Source organism: Culex pipiens, chromosome 1 (assembly GCF_016801865.2).
Source record: "Culex pipiens pallens isolate TS chromosome 1, TS_CPP_V2, whole genome shotgun sequence".
In the NCBI taxonomy this organism is placed as follows: domain Eukaryota; kingdom Metazoa; phylum Arthropoda; class Insecta; order Diptera; family Culicidae; genus Culex; species Culex pipiens.
In genome coordinates, this window is record NC_068937.1 from 26,173,851 (window position 1) to 26,192,610 (window position 18,760).

Here is an 18,760-nt window from a genome sequence, read left to right on the forward strand (position 1 = left end):
AAAATGCATTTTTTCAATATCGCATCACCGCTATTTTGGCCGCCATCTTGGATTTATAAAATTTAAATCATTTTAGCGTAGTTTAGGGGTCATACCTAAGCACGACAATCAAAAATTAGACAATTGAAACCTCCCGCTCTCGACGGTCCCTTCAATATCGACAGAGATAGAGTCCACTGTATTTTACAAAAAAAAAGTTAAAATGCATACGCAATTTCGCTTTGTTTTATACTTTGTTTGATACAGAGTGGATTCGCTAATTCGAATGAAACTGCATTCGAATGAGCGAATCCAAATTCGCTAATTAGAACGACTGACAGCTGTCAAAGGCTTGAAACCACGTGTTCGGAAATTGTCGAACAATGGTGTTGAAAAGTCACCATCAGTTTGACAACTGGTTTTGACGCTTGAGTGCTTTTTAATTCGAATACGTTCGAATGAGCGGGCGTATTGGACCAAGTAACCCTGGTCAGTTACATGATCTCCAAGTATGGAGTTTAAGGAGTTGTTTTTTTTTGTTACATATAAGTTATTTAACGATCCTCGGTCCCAACCTGGTCACAGCACCTAAAAGGACATAATAAAAATAAGTAATGAATAAAAAAAAAAAAGAGCGGGCGTAGATCGATCGATTAGATGTCTTCGGCAAAGTTGGAGTTAGACATATGACATTGTCTACCGTTAATGGCAAAATTCTTGCCCCGTTTCAGTCGACATTTCAATTATTGGCATATGTTTTCTTTGTTCTCATCTCCCATCTCTCTCTCCCAGCATCACCATCGAGCTGACGGCAAATGGGTTCCACCTTGCTGGGGCCGGCAAACTGAGTGCCGGATCAACGGACACACTGTACAGGAAGGCCTCGTCGGCGTCCGAAAAGCCACCGAAAGGTCGCAGCCGCAGCAACAGCCACAACAATCTGTCCTCTAGTCAGCCTCAGCAACTCCACACCAGCCGGACCAACCTGAACCGGTCACCGGCGGCTGCGGCGTCGTCCACCGTTGAAGGTCGCGCCGTTCCGTCCAAGCGGAGCAACGGTGGTGGCGGAGTGTATGAGGAAATCGCCGAACCGGTGGTGGCCATTAGCGGCGAACCAATTTACGCGGTCGTCGATTTGAGTGCGAAAAAGGCACGCCGGTTGAACCAGCGCAACGGTGGCGGAGAGGACGAGCCCGACGGTCAGATGATCAAGGTGGACATGGTGCGGGACAGTGAGACGGGGCGGCTCAAGGAAAAGTCCAAGAGTGCGAATTTGGTGGTGGTGCCGATTGGGGGAAGCTATCCAGTTGGTAACAACGACTACGAAGAGTTGAACGAGCTGGCGCTGGCGGGATTCGCCAATTTTGGAGACGATCAGGAAAACTCGAACGATGGCGAGAATATTTACGAGCCGGTAAGGATTATTTTGAAGATTTGTGTGCTGATAAATCCTGTTGTTTCGATTTTTATCGATTTGGTGTCTTCAACAAAGTTTACGGAAACAGCACAGCACTGCTATAGAATTTCGGAATTTATATTGTTTATTTTTATGAAACTTTTTCCATTCATTCCCTATATCAAAAGAACAAATGATCACATGAAATTTTCTGATCGGTTTGTTGGCTTCGAAAAGGATTTCGAAAGAAGTTGCCACAACCTGGAAATCCCAAATGAAATGATTGAAATGTAATAGAATAAAATACATTTTAAGAGCTTCGTGCAATTTTTATTTGTCATGTTGGTCATGTGTAACATAACATACTCGCACGATTTCCACAAAGTTTAAACTTTAAGAGGCTTTACTTCAGCAACCAACAAAAAAATTACCAGAAGTCTAAAAAAGTAAAATTATGGGAAATTTTCTCAGATTTTTGATTAAAAATGCATGGACAAAGTTTCATACAAATAAAAAGAAAGCAAAGAAACGTTTGTTGCGGGCTTGTCATACAAAATTAGCTTGGGAATATACTAAAAATATGTTTCTCTAGATTCAATTTTCTGATCGATTTGGTGTCCTAAAGAGGAATTAGACTATGCAGGCTGAGGTTTCTGCAAACAAACAAAGTAGGCCAAGTGTAAAAAAGTGCGAGTTTTTTGTTTGTTTGTTTATTATTAAGAAATTACGAGTGGTGTATCGTTTTTTGATCCAAAGTCACCCCCACTGACGGTACAGTAGTTGTTCGGTAACTGGGCGTTGTTCAACTGGGCTGTTAAAAAGAAGGCAAACGTCACAAAAAGCAAAACAAACTGAAATGACCGAGGGGTTAATGGATGCAAAAATCATGTTAAATAAATTAATAAACTTTTTTCAAACTTTTATTTGATTTCCAGTCACAATTGAAGAAATATAAAAAAGCAAGCATTGTAAATAAATTTGATTAACTTTTATTTTTTTATTTCATCAAGAAAATATTATGCAACGGTGGTCCCCTCGTTATTTTTCGTTCAGCCCAGTTAGCGAGCAGCATTCGGTGACTGGGCTACGTTCTCGGCCCAGTTACCGAACAAGTACTGTACTTCTATTTTCAAAATTTCTAATATTGGTATCAATCGAAGCGAGTTTGTTTATGCTTTTTCCAGTTTATTTAAGTTTTGTTTTCACAAAATACCGTATTTTTCGAAAATACTAAACATTTTTAAATTTGCAATAGGGTATTAAACGAAGCAAAATTTGTGAAATTTTCATATTGCAAATTTTGAAAATTGGAGTATTTTCGAAGAAATACGTTATTTTGCAAAAAAAATAGTATTTTCAAAAAAAAACATCAATGAGGTGAAAAGGCAAACAAAATTTTGCTTCGATTGAATCCCAAATTGAAAATTTAGAAAATTTGAGTAGTTGAAAGTTTCAGTATTTTCCAAACAACTCTAATAAAGTAAAAAACCGATTTAATCCCACCAGGGGTGAGATAGAGCCTTTCTTACTAAAGAATACAACTTCTCTCAATTCACAACATCGACTTGATACAAAATATCTTATGATGAAAGCAAGGTATTATTAATGATGTGTTTTCTAAAAGAAATTGAAAATGCAATTTTCACCTATCGAATATTTTTAATCGTACAAATTCTTAGCTTCCAATGCGCAAGTGACGACACACACCGCGGTTTTGGTTTTCTAGTTTTGGTACGAGCCCAAAAACCGAACAAAGCAGGCGCAAAGCAAAACCGAGTTAACCGCACAGTGGGAAGCTTGCCATTCAGCGTCTACGAAAGTGAGAGAGTCAGAGATAGATATTTTTACAACCGCACCACTACACACTCAATCGCAATACCTTAGGTAGATAGCCATTGGCGTCGCGAGCATTGAAAACTTTGAAAACGATATAAAGCTTAGAAGCTTCGAAAGCTCCTATTGGAATCCAATGAACTCTGTTAAATAAAACGACACAACAAATGAAGCCTACTTAAAGGCGATTTTAGGAGCACACGGGAAACAAATTGATTGTAGCCGGATGAATGTCCTATGTCAAAAAAGTTTTTGCATAAACATTGGACAGTTATGCAAAAACGGACAGAGCAAAAGAAACCGAAAAGCTACGATATCTTACATGTTGAAGGAAACATCGGTAGACAAGCTACTACGAACAGGTATAAGTCGAGCCGAAACATATGCGCCAGCATTCTCGCGCCAGTATTCGAAGCTCAACTTGACAACTTGTCGACTTGGCGACGAAGCGTCGAAAATCGACGCAGTGTGGTTTTTTAGCGATTTTTCGGTTTAAAATTCATGCTGAATCGACATATTTACGAAGCTGGAAATGACGTCCTGGCTTAAAGTAAAACCTATACCTTTCTTTAGTAAGAAAGGCAAAAACATACAAAATGTCGCTCGTTAGATACCCATATCGCAAATTTAAAAAATTTGACTATTTTCGAAAAATTACGACACTTTTTGATTTTGTTTAGTATTTTATGGCCCGACGATAATATTATCGACGATAATCTACATACATGTAGAAAATCACAAAATTTCATATTACAGAAAATTTATTGAATCCACTAAAATGATGATTTTCAATCACTCCTGAAACTTTCATGAAGATATTACATGATTAAACTGAGTTAGAGACGATTTTCAGCTCAACATTTTGCCGTGCGCAAAGCGGACTGTCAAATTTTCTGAGCGTTTTTCTCGAAACACCGAGTTGATTTACGGGTGCCACGATATCTCGAGATGGGATGGACCAAATTGGCTGAAAATCGGGGTGAAGACTCTCAAGAACTATTCCGTGTGCATGACGAAGCCCGATTTTGAAATTTTGCTTTAAAAAAAAATACAAAAATCAAAAACTGACGATTTTTTATATGAAAAACACAAAAATATTTTTATCTTTTTTTTAAATAAGTTTTTTGAAAATCGGCCTTCGTCATGCACACAAGACCGGTTTAAAGAGTCTTCACCAAAAGCCGATTTGGTCAATTTGGTCAAGGCAGGGTTGAGATATCGTGGCACCCGTTTTTTGAAACTGCTAACTTCAAATAGCTACATCTTGGCAATGATACAACCAAATGTCTTCAAAATTGTTTTGATAATAGATGAAAATGTATATTTTAATTCCCTGAAAACAGATTTTAAATAAAATTTAGGTTGTGCTCACACCAGCCTCTGACTTTTCTGTCGATTTACATGTATGTAACCCCTTAACAACCTTGAACGAGTGATAATTTTACCTATACCATTTCTATGCTACTGTGCATCAAAATAAACTGTTAAAAAGTCGTATCAACTAATTTTTGTTCAACTTACGTAAATTACAATTACTATTACAAATGGCCCTCGAAACTTTAAATAATGCTACCAACTGTACGGGTTTTTTCCTTACCATACGGATTTTCGACCCTCTTCGCGGAATCTTAACAGGCCGGATTTTTGTAGAGAATTTTTCGCATAATACGGATTTGTACGGAATTTTAACAACTTTTGAAACATAGAATTGCTTTTTTTTATTTGGTCAAAGCTTTTGTAATAAGACATTTTTATTTAACTGTGAATTTGATTTAAAAATGGAGAGTTTTCCGAGTTTTCCTCAATTCTAACTTGATTATCAATAATTCTAGCGTTTTTTTTTTTTAAAAAAAAGGTCCTATAAACTATTGTCTTTCATATCTGGAGTTTTTTTTAAAGGTCCAATAAACCAAATTTTCAGTTTTTGCTTTTTGGGAATCGGTTGGTAGTTTTTTTTTTATATTTAACAACAATGTAGAGCGTCCAATTTCCCGTGGTTACAAAATTCTCGGGAAACGGGAAATTTTCAACAAATTTCCCGGGAATTTCCGGGAAATTCTAAATTAATCGAAAATTGTTCTGATCCTGGTCAATATTTTGCAACAAAATAGTATTAAATAGCAATTCTAATGGTCAGAGTAAGTGTAAGGTTCACTTAATGCCTTGGCTGCTTGTAAAAAAAACATACAACTTCAGGAAAATATATAAATTTTCTAAATTCGTTCGCTCAAAATATAATGATTAGTATTTTGTATTGATAAGAAATAGCCAGGTATATGTTTTTCATGGCAAATATTTTATTCAGAACAAATCTTACTGGATTAATCTCATGAATAAATATATAAGCATTGAATTTACCTTAAAAATCTGCTATTCGAGTAAATACCATTTTTATGTAATTACAACTTCCAGTTTTCAAATGTTTGGAGCGAGTATTTGAAATATGTTTACATTTTTTGAAGTAGTTAATGATATTTTTATTGATTCGGCCTAATAAAAGACTTCGGTAAAAAGAATTTTCATAGAAAAAAATAGTTGTTTAGTAGTTTCAGATTTAAACTTCACGCCCTTGGTACGCTAAAAAAATGAGTTCGCGTAAACGTGAACAGAGCTCATGCCAACGGGAACCAGGAAGAAAACTATTCAACTTTTATAGTGCATTGCACCATGAAAGTGAACAGTTTTCTTCCTGGTTCCCGTTGGCATGAGCTCTGTTCACGTTTACGCGAACTAATTTTTTTGAGTGTAGCTCAAGTGCTCTATAAATTTTTAACTTTTGACTGTAATTTCTCGAATACTTTTGAACAAATTAACCTAATAATTTGGTAATGGGAAACAAAACAAAAAAAAAACAATTTTGATCTTGGCGGGAAGAGTTACCTTATTTTCAAATGATATAACAAGAATTTTTGCTTAAAAAGCTTACCAAAATTTTAATAGTTTATTTTTAATATTGTAAATTTATTCATAATATCGTACAAGATCTATACCTAGTTGTGAATGCTTCAGAAATTATTATCATCTGAAATAAATCTTGACATAAAATTTTTAGACGAACTGATAAGTTCAATAAGAACAGTAAATTGAATTTATTAAAATAAGTTTTTTTATTTAGATTTTTTTTTTGAAAGTTTAAAAAATGTACCAGAAAGTTGAGAAAATTAATACTTCCGCTTGAACTTCGGGAATTCCCGGGAAATTTGTAACGGGAAATATTTTTTTTCGGGAAATCCCGGGAATTCCCGGGAATTTTTTTACCGGGACGGGAAATTGGACGCTCTACAACAATGTTAAATTTCAAGTGTTTTGCCTTTCTTACAAAAGAAAGGTTTAAGGTTTGCTTTTGGAAAAACGCTTTTTTCAGAAATCTAAAAAAAATCGTGCACGGCGAGGATTCGTCCAAGGAAAAAATCCTATTACTAAATTGAAGGTTTAGATGCGCTCTTTCGATTGAATTTTCGCCCGAAACCCGGAACTCAAAGTCTGATTTTTGAGAGCTCTTTTTCTGAAATACATGGCCGATGTCTGTATCCGCTCTTAAAAAATTGTGTCTTCCATCACTGGAAAACCGCTCGTAAAACCCACAATTTTTAAAAGCCAGGTCTGTAGCCGTGGGGTCGGAGACGAACATTTTATTTTTCGATTCACAATTTTCGACCAGTAAATGTGGTCAAAGCCATTTTTAGAGGTATTTTTTGGACTATTTTACAGATAACACTATCAAATTTAAAGCATTCAGTTTCAAACAAAAACCCATTCGAAAACATGCGCCATAAACTGTTTGGGCCCAAAATTTGAAGCTTTTCCAAAATGTATTTCCAGAGATATAGCGATTTTAGTGTTTTTCGTCTTATTTTTACCCTATTTTTTCCTATAAAATTTTTGGATTTATACAAAATCATATACTGAACATCAAATTCAAAGTCCCAGCCCATTCTCGATCGAAAGCTCGACAAGTCGTCAAGTCGAAGCTTCAACGCCAGCGCTTTTACGCTTGCGCGTTTTACGCTGCGCGTGAAAGTGTTCTTTCTGGCTTCTCATAATTGATCGACAAAGTGCAATAGCGATACATATTTTTTTAATCATAGACTAACATTATAGACTGAGTACCCTTTATTTTTTTCTAATAATGTCAATCCAATATGTTTTTCTTAATTAAATTTAAATGTCTTGCGACAAATAATGTACCTGTGAAATAAAAAAAAATGGCATTTGAGGTTTAGCCTTAAAAGATTCGAAGCTTTAGGTAAAATTCTCACTGGATGGTATCATTATGTTTTTGAAAAAATAATTGCACCAATATATTTCTCGGAGTTTCATCATTTTGTAAGAAAGGCTCTATTTCACCTCTGGTGATATTAAATCGGGTTTTCTAACCTAACCTTAATACCCCTGACTCAAGGCGGTTTCAAAAACACCCAAAAAGCATTAACTGGAAATTTGGTTTATTGGACCTTTAAAAAAAACTCCAGATTTGTTGATAGGACCTTTAAAAAAAAAATCTCGAATTGTTCTTTTACAAATTCCATACTAAACATATTTATCCATTAAAAGATTCAAAGATTTTCTAAAACTTGTGAAAACCTTTGAACATTTGAATTAACAAATCTAGAGTTTTTTTTTAACGTGAAGACTTCCAGCATTGCCATGATTTTTCGTTCAAAGATATCAATTTTGCGTAGCTTTCAATATTTTGGCAAAATTCCTTCTACAAGTTGTTTAGAATAGTGCCCTACACATGCTGATTCCTTTTGGTAACGATTATCCAATTCCTTGCAAAGTTATGGAAATCGTCATTAATCAATGATTGCCAACTAGGACGTCAATGATTGTACCACAAAATTATTTAAATTTTCAAACGCATTTTATTTAGACCAAAAATTCTTTCAGTGGCTTCAAGAAGGCAACAACCGGCACATGCTGATTCCTTTTGGTGAAGAAATTCGTTAAATTGAATTTAATACAGAATATTTTATAGTGATGATCAATTTTCTTCGAAAATGATCAACGGCTTCACCTTAAAGGTCCTATAAAATGTTGTGTTTCACATGTTATAGGACCTTTTCAATGATTTTTTTTTGGAAATGTGTTCGTGAAAACACTGAGAACGATATTATTCATAAAACCAAACTTGACATTTCGTAAACCTTTAAACGTTTAACAAAAAAACATAATGTTTTGATTCAAATCACGGTTTATTTTATGAATACTTTTAAACGTGCAAGTCATAAGCACTCTGGTAGCGTTTTGTTAAATTTGTTAGCTGTAAAAACAACACAGTTTTAAATTTTTAATCCCAAAATTTATTTAATTTAATTTATATAAATAATTCCTTGACAGTTTTTGTTATACCATGCTGTCATATCGGCAAAGTGTACGAATTTTTGCTCAGCAAGAGTTAGAAGCCTTAACTTTAAAGCTGTCTGCCACTATCGTTAGTACTAGAGGTGGGCAAAAAAAGAGCGAGCCACTCAAAGGTACGGTTCACTAAAAAGAGCGAACGAACCTGGGCTCCTACGTGTACGAGAGTATGACAACGGCGCCAAATACCTGTATTTACAATTAGATTTTTGTTTTGCGTCCGCCACTGGATTCGATCCGGCGAACTCTGGATTGTGTGTCCAGTGCACGGATTGATCCACACGGGTGGGCCCTCATTATTTCGTATTCTAATCAATATAATTTCAAATCGAACTCTGCACATATCTAACATGTCCCTTTCTCTTCCCTCCAGATCAACATCCCGGAAACCCCGCTAACATCATCCGCCTCACCCCTGCCTCAACCCGCCGCCGCCGCCACCTCAGGCGGCTCTTCCCAGATGAACAACCTGTGGCGCAACCTCAAAAAGATGAACATTAACCAGCTGATCAAGCGAAACTCCCCGTCCAAAGAAGACCCGCGACCTTCTCCCGTTCTCCCAAACAGCAGCCAACAGAACCAAAGATACACCACCCAAGAGGACGAAGAAGAAGAGCCCGACGAGACGGAGCCGGAGGAAGAGGCCGCAAAAACGACGACGTTCAGCGAGCTGAGCAAAAAGTTTGGCCACCACCGGCGCTCGATCAAGAACAAGATGCGCGTGCTGGTGGACCGCGGAGGCCAACAACCGTCGCCGACCTGCTCGGACGCCACCACCGCCAGCAAGATGAGCGCGTCGGACGAAAGGCTGCGCAAGGCGTCGGACAGCCGCGCCCTGTTTGCCACCTTTGGGCGGAACAAAAAGTCCCGCAAGTCGCTGTCGTTTGACGATTTCATCCCGCGGAAGAAGCACCATCATCATTACGGTGGTGGCGTCGGAGTGCTGTGCAAAAGTGACAAAGTCAACAACGACAAGCTGCACAAGGAGCTGAAGCGGCAACTTTCGAAGCGGTCCGACAGCAGCAGTGGCGGTGGGAGCAGCATCAATGAGAACAAGAATAGTATAGAGTTGTAGTTGTAGTAGGCGTGTGTGTCTATAACGTACTTTTGTTTTAGATTTAGTTTTTAATTCGCGCGTCCCTACTCTGGTAGCCAAGTGAATAAAGTGGTTTTTTAAGATAAAATCGGGGAGTTTTAATTGTCTCACCTGGTTTGAAGTTGGGGGTTCCTAATCAATCTCGATGATGGTGGTTTGGCCTGGGGCGATGTGTTGGATGGAGACACTTTCCTGAAGGTGAAGGAGTCCGTTGCGATGGGCAGTCGCTGGCGGTGGTGAGTCGAGGAATTGGTCAATGCTGGAAAGAAAATTGTTTTGATTTAGGTAAGATAGCAGCTAAAAGACCATGTGCCTCCATCAAAACCGTCGAATTCGATGCAAATGCAGGCTAGGCCAATATCGGAATGAATTCAAATTTATTCGATGCAACTATTTTTCAAAGTTTTTGTCCCTCCGTTCTGAACGGCCTCAAGGAAGGGGGAAAAATGAAATAACAAGTCAACATTCTCAACATTTGAATTCAAAAAGTGTTTTAAATTGCATTTTACACTTGTTCAGTTGTTTTGCAATCATTAGTTTTCAAAAAAGAGTAAGATTTGAAGAAAACCAAAAAAAAATTGCGAAAAAAAAACATTTTAAAATAATTTCAGCTGACAAACCTTCAAAATACATTTGAGCAATTCTCTACAAAATAGTTTTATTTTTTTAATTTTATTTTTTGTTTTTTTTTTTCAATCCGGCTGAAACTTTTTTGGTGCTTTTGGTATGCCCAAAGAAGCCATTTTGCATCATTAGTTCGTTCCAGCGATGGAATAATCATCATCAAAAGAAAATCTTTGGATGTTCATCAAGAGAATAAATCCGAAGGAAGCATGGCTCTCCTCTATCGCGCACGAAAGATCGGTAAAAAGAATCTAAAAAAATCATCATCTTGATTATTCGGCGGAACATCTTTTTCACTACTACACTCGCAAGTGTAACGTCACACGTCGGAAAATGACCTGGCACATTTTGTAGATGAGCAATGTGTGTAAACAAAGTGAAATAAATATTTTTGAGTGGTGCTGATAAGGAAATTCACAAAAAATCATCAGCAGATTGATTTTCTTGCAGAATTTCGGGAGCGATTTTCTTTTGCGTGATTTGCCTCCTCTCTCTTTCGCGGGTGAAGAAAGTTCACAAGCGAAATTGATTTTTTCGCGATTATTCCATCCCTGATTCGTTCATATAATTTTCCATACAAATTTGGCAGCTATCCATACAAAAATGATGATAGAAAAATTCAAAAATCTTTATCTTTTGAAGGAATTTTTCGACCGGTTTGGTGTCTTCGGCAAAGTTTTGGGTATGGATTAGGACTACACTGAAAAAATGATACACGGTAAAAGAATGGTGATTTTTAACTTTTTGTCATTAAAACTTGATTTAAAAAAAAAAGTGAGTGGTGCTGATAAGGAAATTCACAAAAAATCATCAGCAGCTTGATTTTCTTGCAGAATTTTGGGAGCGATTTTCTTTTGCGTAATTTGCCTCCTCTCTCTTTCGCGGGTGAAGAAAGTTCACAAGCGAAATTGATTTTTTCACGATTATTCCATCCCTGATTCGTTCATATAATTTTCCATACAAATTTGGCAGCTATGCAGCTATCCATACAAAAATGATGATAGAAAAATTCAAAAATCTTTATCTTTTGAAGGAATTTTTCAACCGATTTGGTGTCTTCGGCAAAGTTTTAGGTATGGATAAGGACTGCACTGAAAAAGGATACACGGTAAAAGAATGGTGATTTGATTTGACTTGATTTTTCAAAAAAACAACACTTTTTTGATATGTTTAAGGGGACATAAAATGTCAACTTTTCAGAAATTTCCAGGTTGTGCAAAAAAATCTTTGACCGAGTTATGAATTTTTGAATCAATACTGATCAATAATACTACAAAAAATCGAAATATTGGTCGCAAAAATTTTTCAACTTCATTTTTCGGTGCAAATCAAATTTGCAATCAAAAAGTGCTTTAGTGAAATTTTCATAAAGTGCACAATATTTTAAGTTGTGTTTTTTAAATATGTGCTCATGTTTGCCACTTTAAAAAAATATATATTTTTGAAAAGCTGAGAAAATTCTCTTTATTTTGCTTTTTTGAACTTGGTTGATACGATCCTAGAAAATGTATGTTTTCCTAGTCTCACCAAAACATCCCACCATTTTCTAACGTCGATATGTCAGCAGCTAATGATCCGATTCTCAATGTTATAAAATGAAACATTCGTGAAATTTTCCGATCATTCCGAAAACAATATTTTTTTTATTTTTTTTATAATTAAGACTAACATTTCAAAAGGACGTAATATTGAATGTTTGGCTCTTTTTGAAAATATCAGTATTGATTGAAAATATATAACTTAGTGTCCCCCATCTGACAGTTAAAAATATTGACAAATCTGGATCTTTTGCAACTGGAAGCATCCAAATTGGTAAATTCTACCAAAAGTTATGAGATTTTTAAGAAAAAAATAGGGGTCAAATTACTGCCCGAGCATTTGAGTGTTAATAAAAAAGTAATTTAGCAAAAAAAAAAACTCTCCATGCACTTTTGGAATACAAAAGTAACAAGAAATAATAAAATCTTGAGTTTTTTCTAAAGGTCCCAGGGGAAATATACTCATTTTAAGCCTAATAAGCGGCTGGATAATCTGGAGTGTTCCTTGAAATTTACTAAAACCAAGTACACCAACGAGTAGAGCAACTTTCCCTTTACAAGAATTATCTGACGAGATTGCATTGGGCCACATCCATTTTTCTATTGTCAGCTCAGTTCTTTTTTTCTTCCAGCGCTCTTTTGTGTCTATTTAGTGCTGCCATTTGAGACGAAATTATAAGCGAACACTCGTGAAAAGTAGCATTTATAGAGAAAGTTTCCTGGCATCACTGGCTCACTCCAACAGGCGCTGCTGGTGGTGTTGGTGGCCACCCTTTGTTCTTTATAGACAAATCCAGCGAAAGCTCAACGCTGCTTTTTGATGGTGAGAGATTTGACAGCTCCCATACTAAATGTCTCGATTTTCATACTTTTTGTTAATTTTCTTTTAAAATAAAATACTTAACATATGAAAACTATATATTTGTAATGCCCAAAATTCCTGCTGAATCGAATGGTGTACTTATCTCGATAGAAAATTTTTCGAACAGTTTTTATTTTAATAATATTCTAGACACATTTTGTGCACCTAATCAATCAATACTTTTATCATAAATAATCATTTCATTGCTTAAAAATTGAGTTTTCCTGAGCTCCCATATTCAAATACATGGAAGCTGTCATTTCTAACACCATTGGTCACCTAGCGGCTATTTCAAACTGGATTTGTCTATTTGCCTTCGCTTCTCACTCGGTTTTCTTCAGCCTTCGACTGGAATAGAGTTATCTAAGCTCGATCTCACGCACACTAACACGCCATTTGATTTGCTGGAGGGTACAAAATTTAACCTCAATCTTTTTCGTGTACGCACACGCAATACATGCGCACGTAGATAACTCTATGGGTCGTCAAAAGTCAAACGTCAAAAGATTTGGCGCGTTTGTTTTTTAGATGGCGCTTGCTAATTATTTACACGTTTCGGGATTATTTTTCAAGTGAGTGACTAACTAATGTGCAAAAGAACATATTGCCGGTACTTGGAAGCAAATTTATATCTTAAGCGCTTTGAAATTGTTAGCGCAAGTGGAAAGATATTTGCGACTTTTGTTAAGCAGTTAAGCTCTCATCTTGCGTGTGGATGTGTGTGCCACCAAAATGATGCGAAATGGTCTCGCAAAATAGAAATTATGATCAAACGTGCATTAAATTTGGTCTTTTTGGCCAGTAAGTGGCACACATTTGCGTGCTTACTCGAGGCGGTGCTGTTGCTGGTAAGTTTATGGCCTAAATAGTGTTTTTGGAGCTTTAATCGAGCATCAAACTCTCCATATGACGAAAATAGGTGTTTGATTCGAAAGGGTATATTTCCCCTACTTACCCAAGATCCAACTCCTTCCTCGTTTGTCCACCATCCCAACCAGTTTGCGGACAAACTCGATCGTTCTTCTTTTGAGCACCTCCGTTGATCACGCCGGCGCTTTTCGCCGGTGCCGCACCACTCCGGCGAACCTCTCGGGTCACCTCACTAAACACTCCAAAAAGACAAACGCGTCGCTTGGGGCCGTCCTTGTGCCGCTGTGCTCCAAAATCTTCCGCCCGGCCAAACAGCAGCAGCGGTTCTTTGCGCAACATTTCGATGATGTTCCCGCCGGTTGAAACTGATTTGACTGGTCTAGCAGCTTGTAGAGTGGGAGCTTTGTAGAAGTAGTTGATGCGTTGCTCTTGAACGGGGGACTTTTCCTTGGGCAGAATTTCAACCACGTCCCAAATGCCGGAATCGTTGTCGGTGAGGTTCTCCTTGCTGGGCATCGTTTGCTCAGCGCAAGTCCTCGGAACCTCTCGCTGGGGTTCGTTCCGGTTGAGCTTGTTGGATATTTCCAGTAGCGTAGTGTCATTGCTTGCAGTTGAGTTGAAGCTGCTGCTTCGGCCCAGCTTGGATTTTTGGCTGAATTGGAACAGATCCAAGGAACGCTTCTTCGGAGCAGCATCAATCTGGCAAGTCGCATTTTCAGTCGGTTCCTGCAAGGTTTCTACAACCTTTGAACTCTCAATGACCTTCTCAGTCTCCTTCGGAACCTGCTTCCGATAATACTCCGTAATCTTCTTGTTCTCTCCTTTGCCGTTGTTGGTCGTCGCGCTTTTTCGGGTTCGTGGCTTCTCCGTCGTTGAAGTCTTTGCCGTTGCTGCTGCTGCGGCGTCTTCGTTGATGACGAGCACTTTCGAGCAGTCAAGGCCTACCCAGTTGAGGCAAACCACGTGGCCGGTGGCGGTGGCGACGGTCGCGTCCTGCAGTTTGAACGAGTCCTGCAGGATGTACTGGGTGCCGGCGGGGATTTCGCTGGAAGTAGATATTTTGTTTGTAGAAATATACGAAATCTTTTTTCATAGGTTATTAGTTATTGAAGAAAATAGATGATTTTCCGATTTGAAAATCTAAAATTCATAAATTTAATATTTATGATTTTTGAATAAGACCAGGCAAGTTTTATTTCATGTTTTGATGTCCAAATTTTCAAACAAAAATCCAGTGGTGAAAACACATATTTACAAAATGTAAAATTTCATTGAAAACACGTGTGAAAACGTTTAAAAACTGCACAATCTATAGAAAAAAGACGTGTAATTTATGGAAAATAAATATTACAATGAATTCATTGATATTTTTGAAGTTTTTAACAGTTTATAAATCTTTTAAAGTTTTTTTAATCGCGATTTTACGAAAAAAAAAGTTTTGAAAAAGGTTCTTTCTTCGTTTTTTTTTTTGTTTCGTCGTTCGTGTCTTTTGCGGGTGACCTTGAACGGCTATGATCAACGACGACCAACTCCTTCAAAACTTTTTTTTCGCAAGCAAACCCCTTATGTTTATAAATATCATTTTTTTTTTATTGTCTGCTCTACAATTTTGTAGAATATTGTTACACTCTAAAAAAATACCCTGCTAAGTTAGAAAAAACAGAAAATTTTGAAATGAAATTTTTTGTCATAAATGAAAAAAGGTTCTTAAAAATTTGTGGTTGCATAACGAAAAATGGCACAATTTTTTAAACATTTTTTGATTTGATTTCAATGAAGAATATTTTTTTCGGAATTCTGAGTACGCCATCAAATTGGGCGTCCAATTTTACACAAAAGTCCCTCTGACACCAAATTCCCAAACCTCCACAATTTTTCAAATTATTGAAAAACACGCCTTTATTCAAATGTTCAAAAATGGATGGCCCTCCGTCATGAGTAGGACTAGTGATTTTTCGCGATTTCGCGGAAGCCGCGTAATCCGTGAAATTTGCTCCTGGCCGTGAAATTTGGAAGCACCGTGAAATGCCGCGAAATTTTAAATATTGCATCTTCTCAGTTCATTTAAGCATTATTTATTTTATTTCAAACACTTTACAAGAATTTAAACGATCATTTCGGATGTAGTTTCCAAAATAATCAAATATTGCTTGTCAGATTTAGAACTATTTTTCAAAGATATTGTTCATTGAAATATTGTATGAAACGCACAAATTGATTCTACATTTCAGCAAAATTTATTTATTCCTCAAAATTCCAAAAAGATTATAAAAGAACATTATTAAACACTACAATGACGAAAACGCAAAAAAAAGTTATTTGTTGAACATTTGCAATGTATTATTATTTTTCTGCAATTATCAACTGCTTTTTTGAGTTTTGCCTAAAATTTATTAAAATACTGAAATTTCTCTGTTGTTGAACTTAGGAAAACAAATACAGACATGCCTCTGTTAAGCACCGCATATGGGGGATGCAAAACCGAGGCGTGCATAACCGAGGCACAGAGCTTATGAGATTCTGGCTATATGAGAGACATTGGCTATAATCGTATGAAAAATCATGCAAACATCAAAAAATTATATTGTTTTGGAATCGGGATGATGTCAACTATCGATTAATATTGAAATTTCATGAAAACTTTCACAAAAATACGTATTTTTGACAAAAATAATGGATTTTTTTTCTCTAAAGAAACCAAAAATTTATTGTTATTGCTATATGGGTATCAAATGATCAGGATTTTTATTTTACATTTGGATTGTAATAACAATTTTTTTTAAATACTCAAAATTTTCACAAAACTACGTATTTTCGAAAAAAATACCCAAAATTTCCGTTTTTACAATATGGGTATTAGGCTGGTACAAATATTTTTAAAAGTTTTTGTCACCCCCCCCCCCCCTTCAAAATTGGCCCGAAAAATCAGGGGGCAAAAAAAAATATTTTTACAATAAACTTCAAAATTTCAATGAAAATTCAAGTGCAACCCGCTGAAATCAAATCAAAATACATTCTCCTGCGTTTAAAATCATTTTTAGCATGTTTGGGTTTATTAAAAAATCTGTCGAAGCCTATAATCAGTAGTGCTGAAAGGATATTACGGTTCTGTTCAGCAACGGAGGGGCAACCATGGGTGATCTCTCATGCTCATGCTCATGCTCATGCTGTTTGGGTTTATTAAAAAATCTTAAGATTTTTTGAAAATTTTCGATGCAAAATCTTTTTTTTCGATACAATTTTTGTTATTGACAGATCTTAGATTTTTTGAAAACTAATTATTGCAAAACAACTGAACTAGCGTAAAATGCATTTTAAAACACTTTTTTTCATTTAAATGTGAAGACTATGGCTTGTTATTTAATTTTTTTTATTTTTTTGCCCCCCCCCCCCCCTTGACCTTGGCCAGGGCCGAGGGACAAAAACTTTTTTAAATATTTGCATCGGCCTTAAACGATCAGGATTTTTTCATACATTTCGAATGTAATAACATTTTTTTAAATACTCAAAATTTTCACAAAACTACGTATTTTCAAAAAAAATACTCAAAATTTCAGTTTTCTACAATATGGGTATCAAACGATCAGGATTTTTTCATACATTTCGAATGTAATAATATTTTTTTTTTGGAAATACTTATTTTTTACAAAACTACGTATTTTCGAAAAAATGCTCAACATTTTAGTTTTTACAGTGTGGGTATCAAACGATCGGGAATTTTTCATGCATTTCGAATGTAATAACAACATTTTTTGAAAATACACAAAATTTTCACAAATCTACGTATTTTTGAAAAAATACTCAGAATTTCAGTTTTAACAATATGGATATCAAACGATCGGGATTTTTTCATACATTTGTAAGTAGTTTTGTGAAAATTTTGAGTATTTAAAAAAAATGTTGTTATTACATTCGAAATGCATGAAAAATTCCCGATCGTTTGATACCCACACTGTAAAAACTAAAATGTTGAGCATTTTTTCGAAAATACGTAGTTTTGTAAAAAATAAGTATTTCAAAAAAAAAATATTATTACATTCGAAATGTATGAAAAAATCCTGATCGTTTGATACCCATATTGTAGAAAACTGAAATTTTGAGTATTTTTTTTCGAAAATACGTAGTTTTGTGAAAATTTTGAGTGTTTTCAAAATACGTTGTTATCACATTCGAAATGTTTGAAAGAATCCCGATTGTTTGATACCCATATTGTAAAAACAGAAATTTTGAGTATTTTTTCGAAAATTCGTAGTTTTGAGATTCTATCTGCTATTAACTTTTAAAACCATTTTCTGTTCATAATTATGCTAAAAGAGCTCATTTTAACATTTATTTTGAGCAGTTTTCCCGAGCAGGGGTAAATAACACGGGAATACCAAATTTTGGTATTACTTGGGCAAATAACAGCGACCAAAATGTGCCCTTGGTTGCCCAGTAATAGATGGTAAAATACCATGAAATCATACCAAAGTCTAGTATGTGGAAGGGCACAACAATACCAAACCATGTTATTACAAGGGTAAAATAATACCTCAAAATAAAACCATTTCAATACCAAGTTGAGGTCTTCTGGATTTTTGAACATTGCTTGAATACCAAAACTTGTTATTGCCATGGTTTTATTTTTAGGTATTCCCGCGCCCTTGGAAAATCATATTTTGGTATTTCTGTGGTCTTTCACATACATGATTTTGGTATGATTTCATGGTATTTTACCATCTATTACTGGGCAACCAAGAGCACATTATGGTCGCTGGTATTTGAACAAGTAATACCAAAATTTGGTATTTTCATACCATTTTTAGTGCAGCAGTTGCAGTTAGTGAAAAAACGGAAATTATTCATATGCAACAGCCAAATCTACTCACCTGATAATTCCATGTTGTTATTAGTGATATTCTTCACCACATCGAATGCATTTGTCATTGATGAACGGCCTGTGCTTGAAGTTCTTGAAGCTTCTGAAAAATAACAAGATTGAAAAATAAGTATTATTAAAATGAAACTGAATTGAAATTCACCAAAATTCATTAATCTGTCGATTGACTCGTTTTTCAAAGTATTTGGTTCCCGACTTAGAGACATTTCAACGTTTTTGAAAAAAATATTAGTGGGTATATCACACTAATTTTTAAAATCATCTTTAACATTTTTGGGTTTCAAGTCATTTTAGCGCAAAATTAATTAACTCGTAAAATTTT

The 18,760-nt window shown here is 35.8% G+C and overlaps 2 protein-coding genes across 4 annotated transcripts in view; one reads left to right on the plus strand and one right to left on the minus strand.

Moving 5' to 3' along the window:
- The window catches only part of LOC120413332 (uncharacterized), a 113,165-nt gene extending 103,422 nt beyond the window's left edge, over positions 1-9,743 (plus strand). For both annotated transcript variants that reach the window (XM_052706579.1, XM_039574108.2), the window contains exons 6-7: positions 772-1,393; positions 8,943-9,743. In XM_052706579.1, the coding sequence (XP_052562539.1) occupies positions 772-1,393; positions 8,943-9,644 (1,324 nt within the window). In that variant the 3' untranslated portion in view covers positions 9,645-9,743. The remainder of the gene's footprint in view (positions 1-771; positions 1,394-8,942) is intronic.
- Positions 1-18,760, minus strand: part of LOC120413331 (probable ATP-dependent DNA helicase HFM1) — a 76,435-nt gene that overhangs the window by 35,480 nt on the left and 22,195 nt on the right. The window contains exons 7-8 of one of the 2 annotated variants that reach the window (XM_039574106.2): positions 13,645-14,604; positions 9,777-9,924 (exon numbers count right to left, since the gene is read on the minus strand). In XM_039574106.2, the coding sequence (XP_039430040.1) occupies positions 9,798-9,924; positions 13,645-14,604 (1,087 nt within the window). In that variant the 3' untranslated portion in view covers positions 9,777-9,797. Of the gene's footprint in view, positions 1-9,753; positions 9,925-13,644; positions 14,605-18,760 lie in introns of those variants that run through there. The other variant, XM_039574105.2, reaches the window with a different exon arrangement.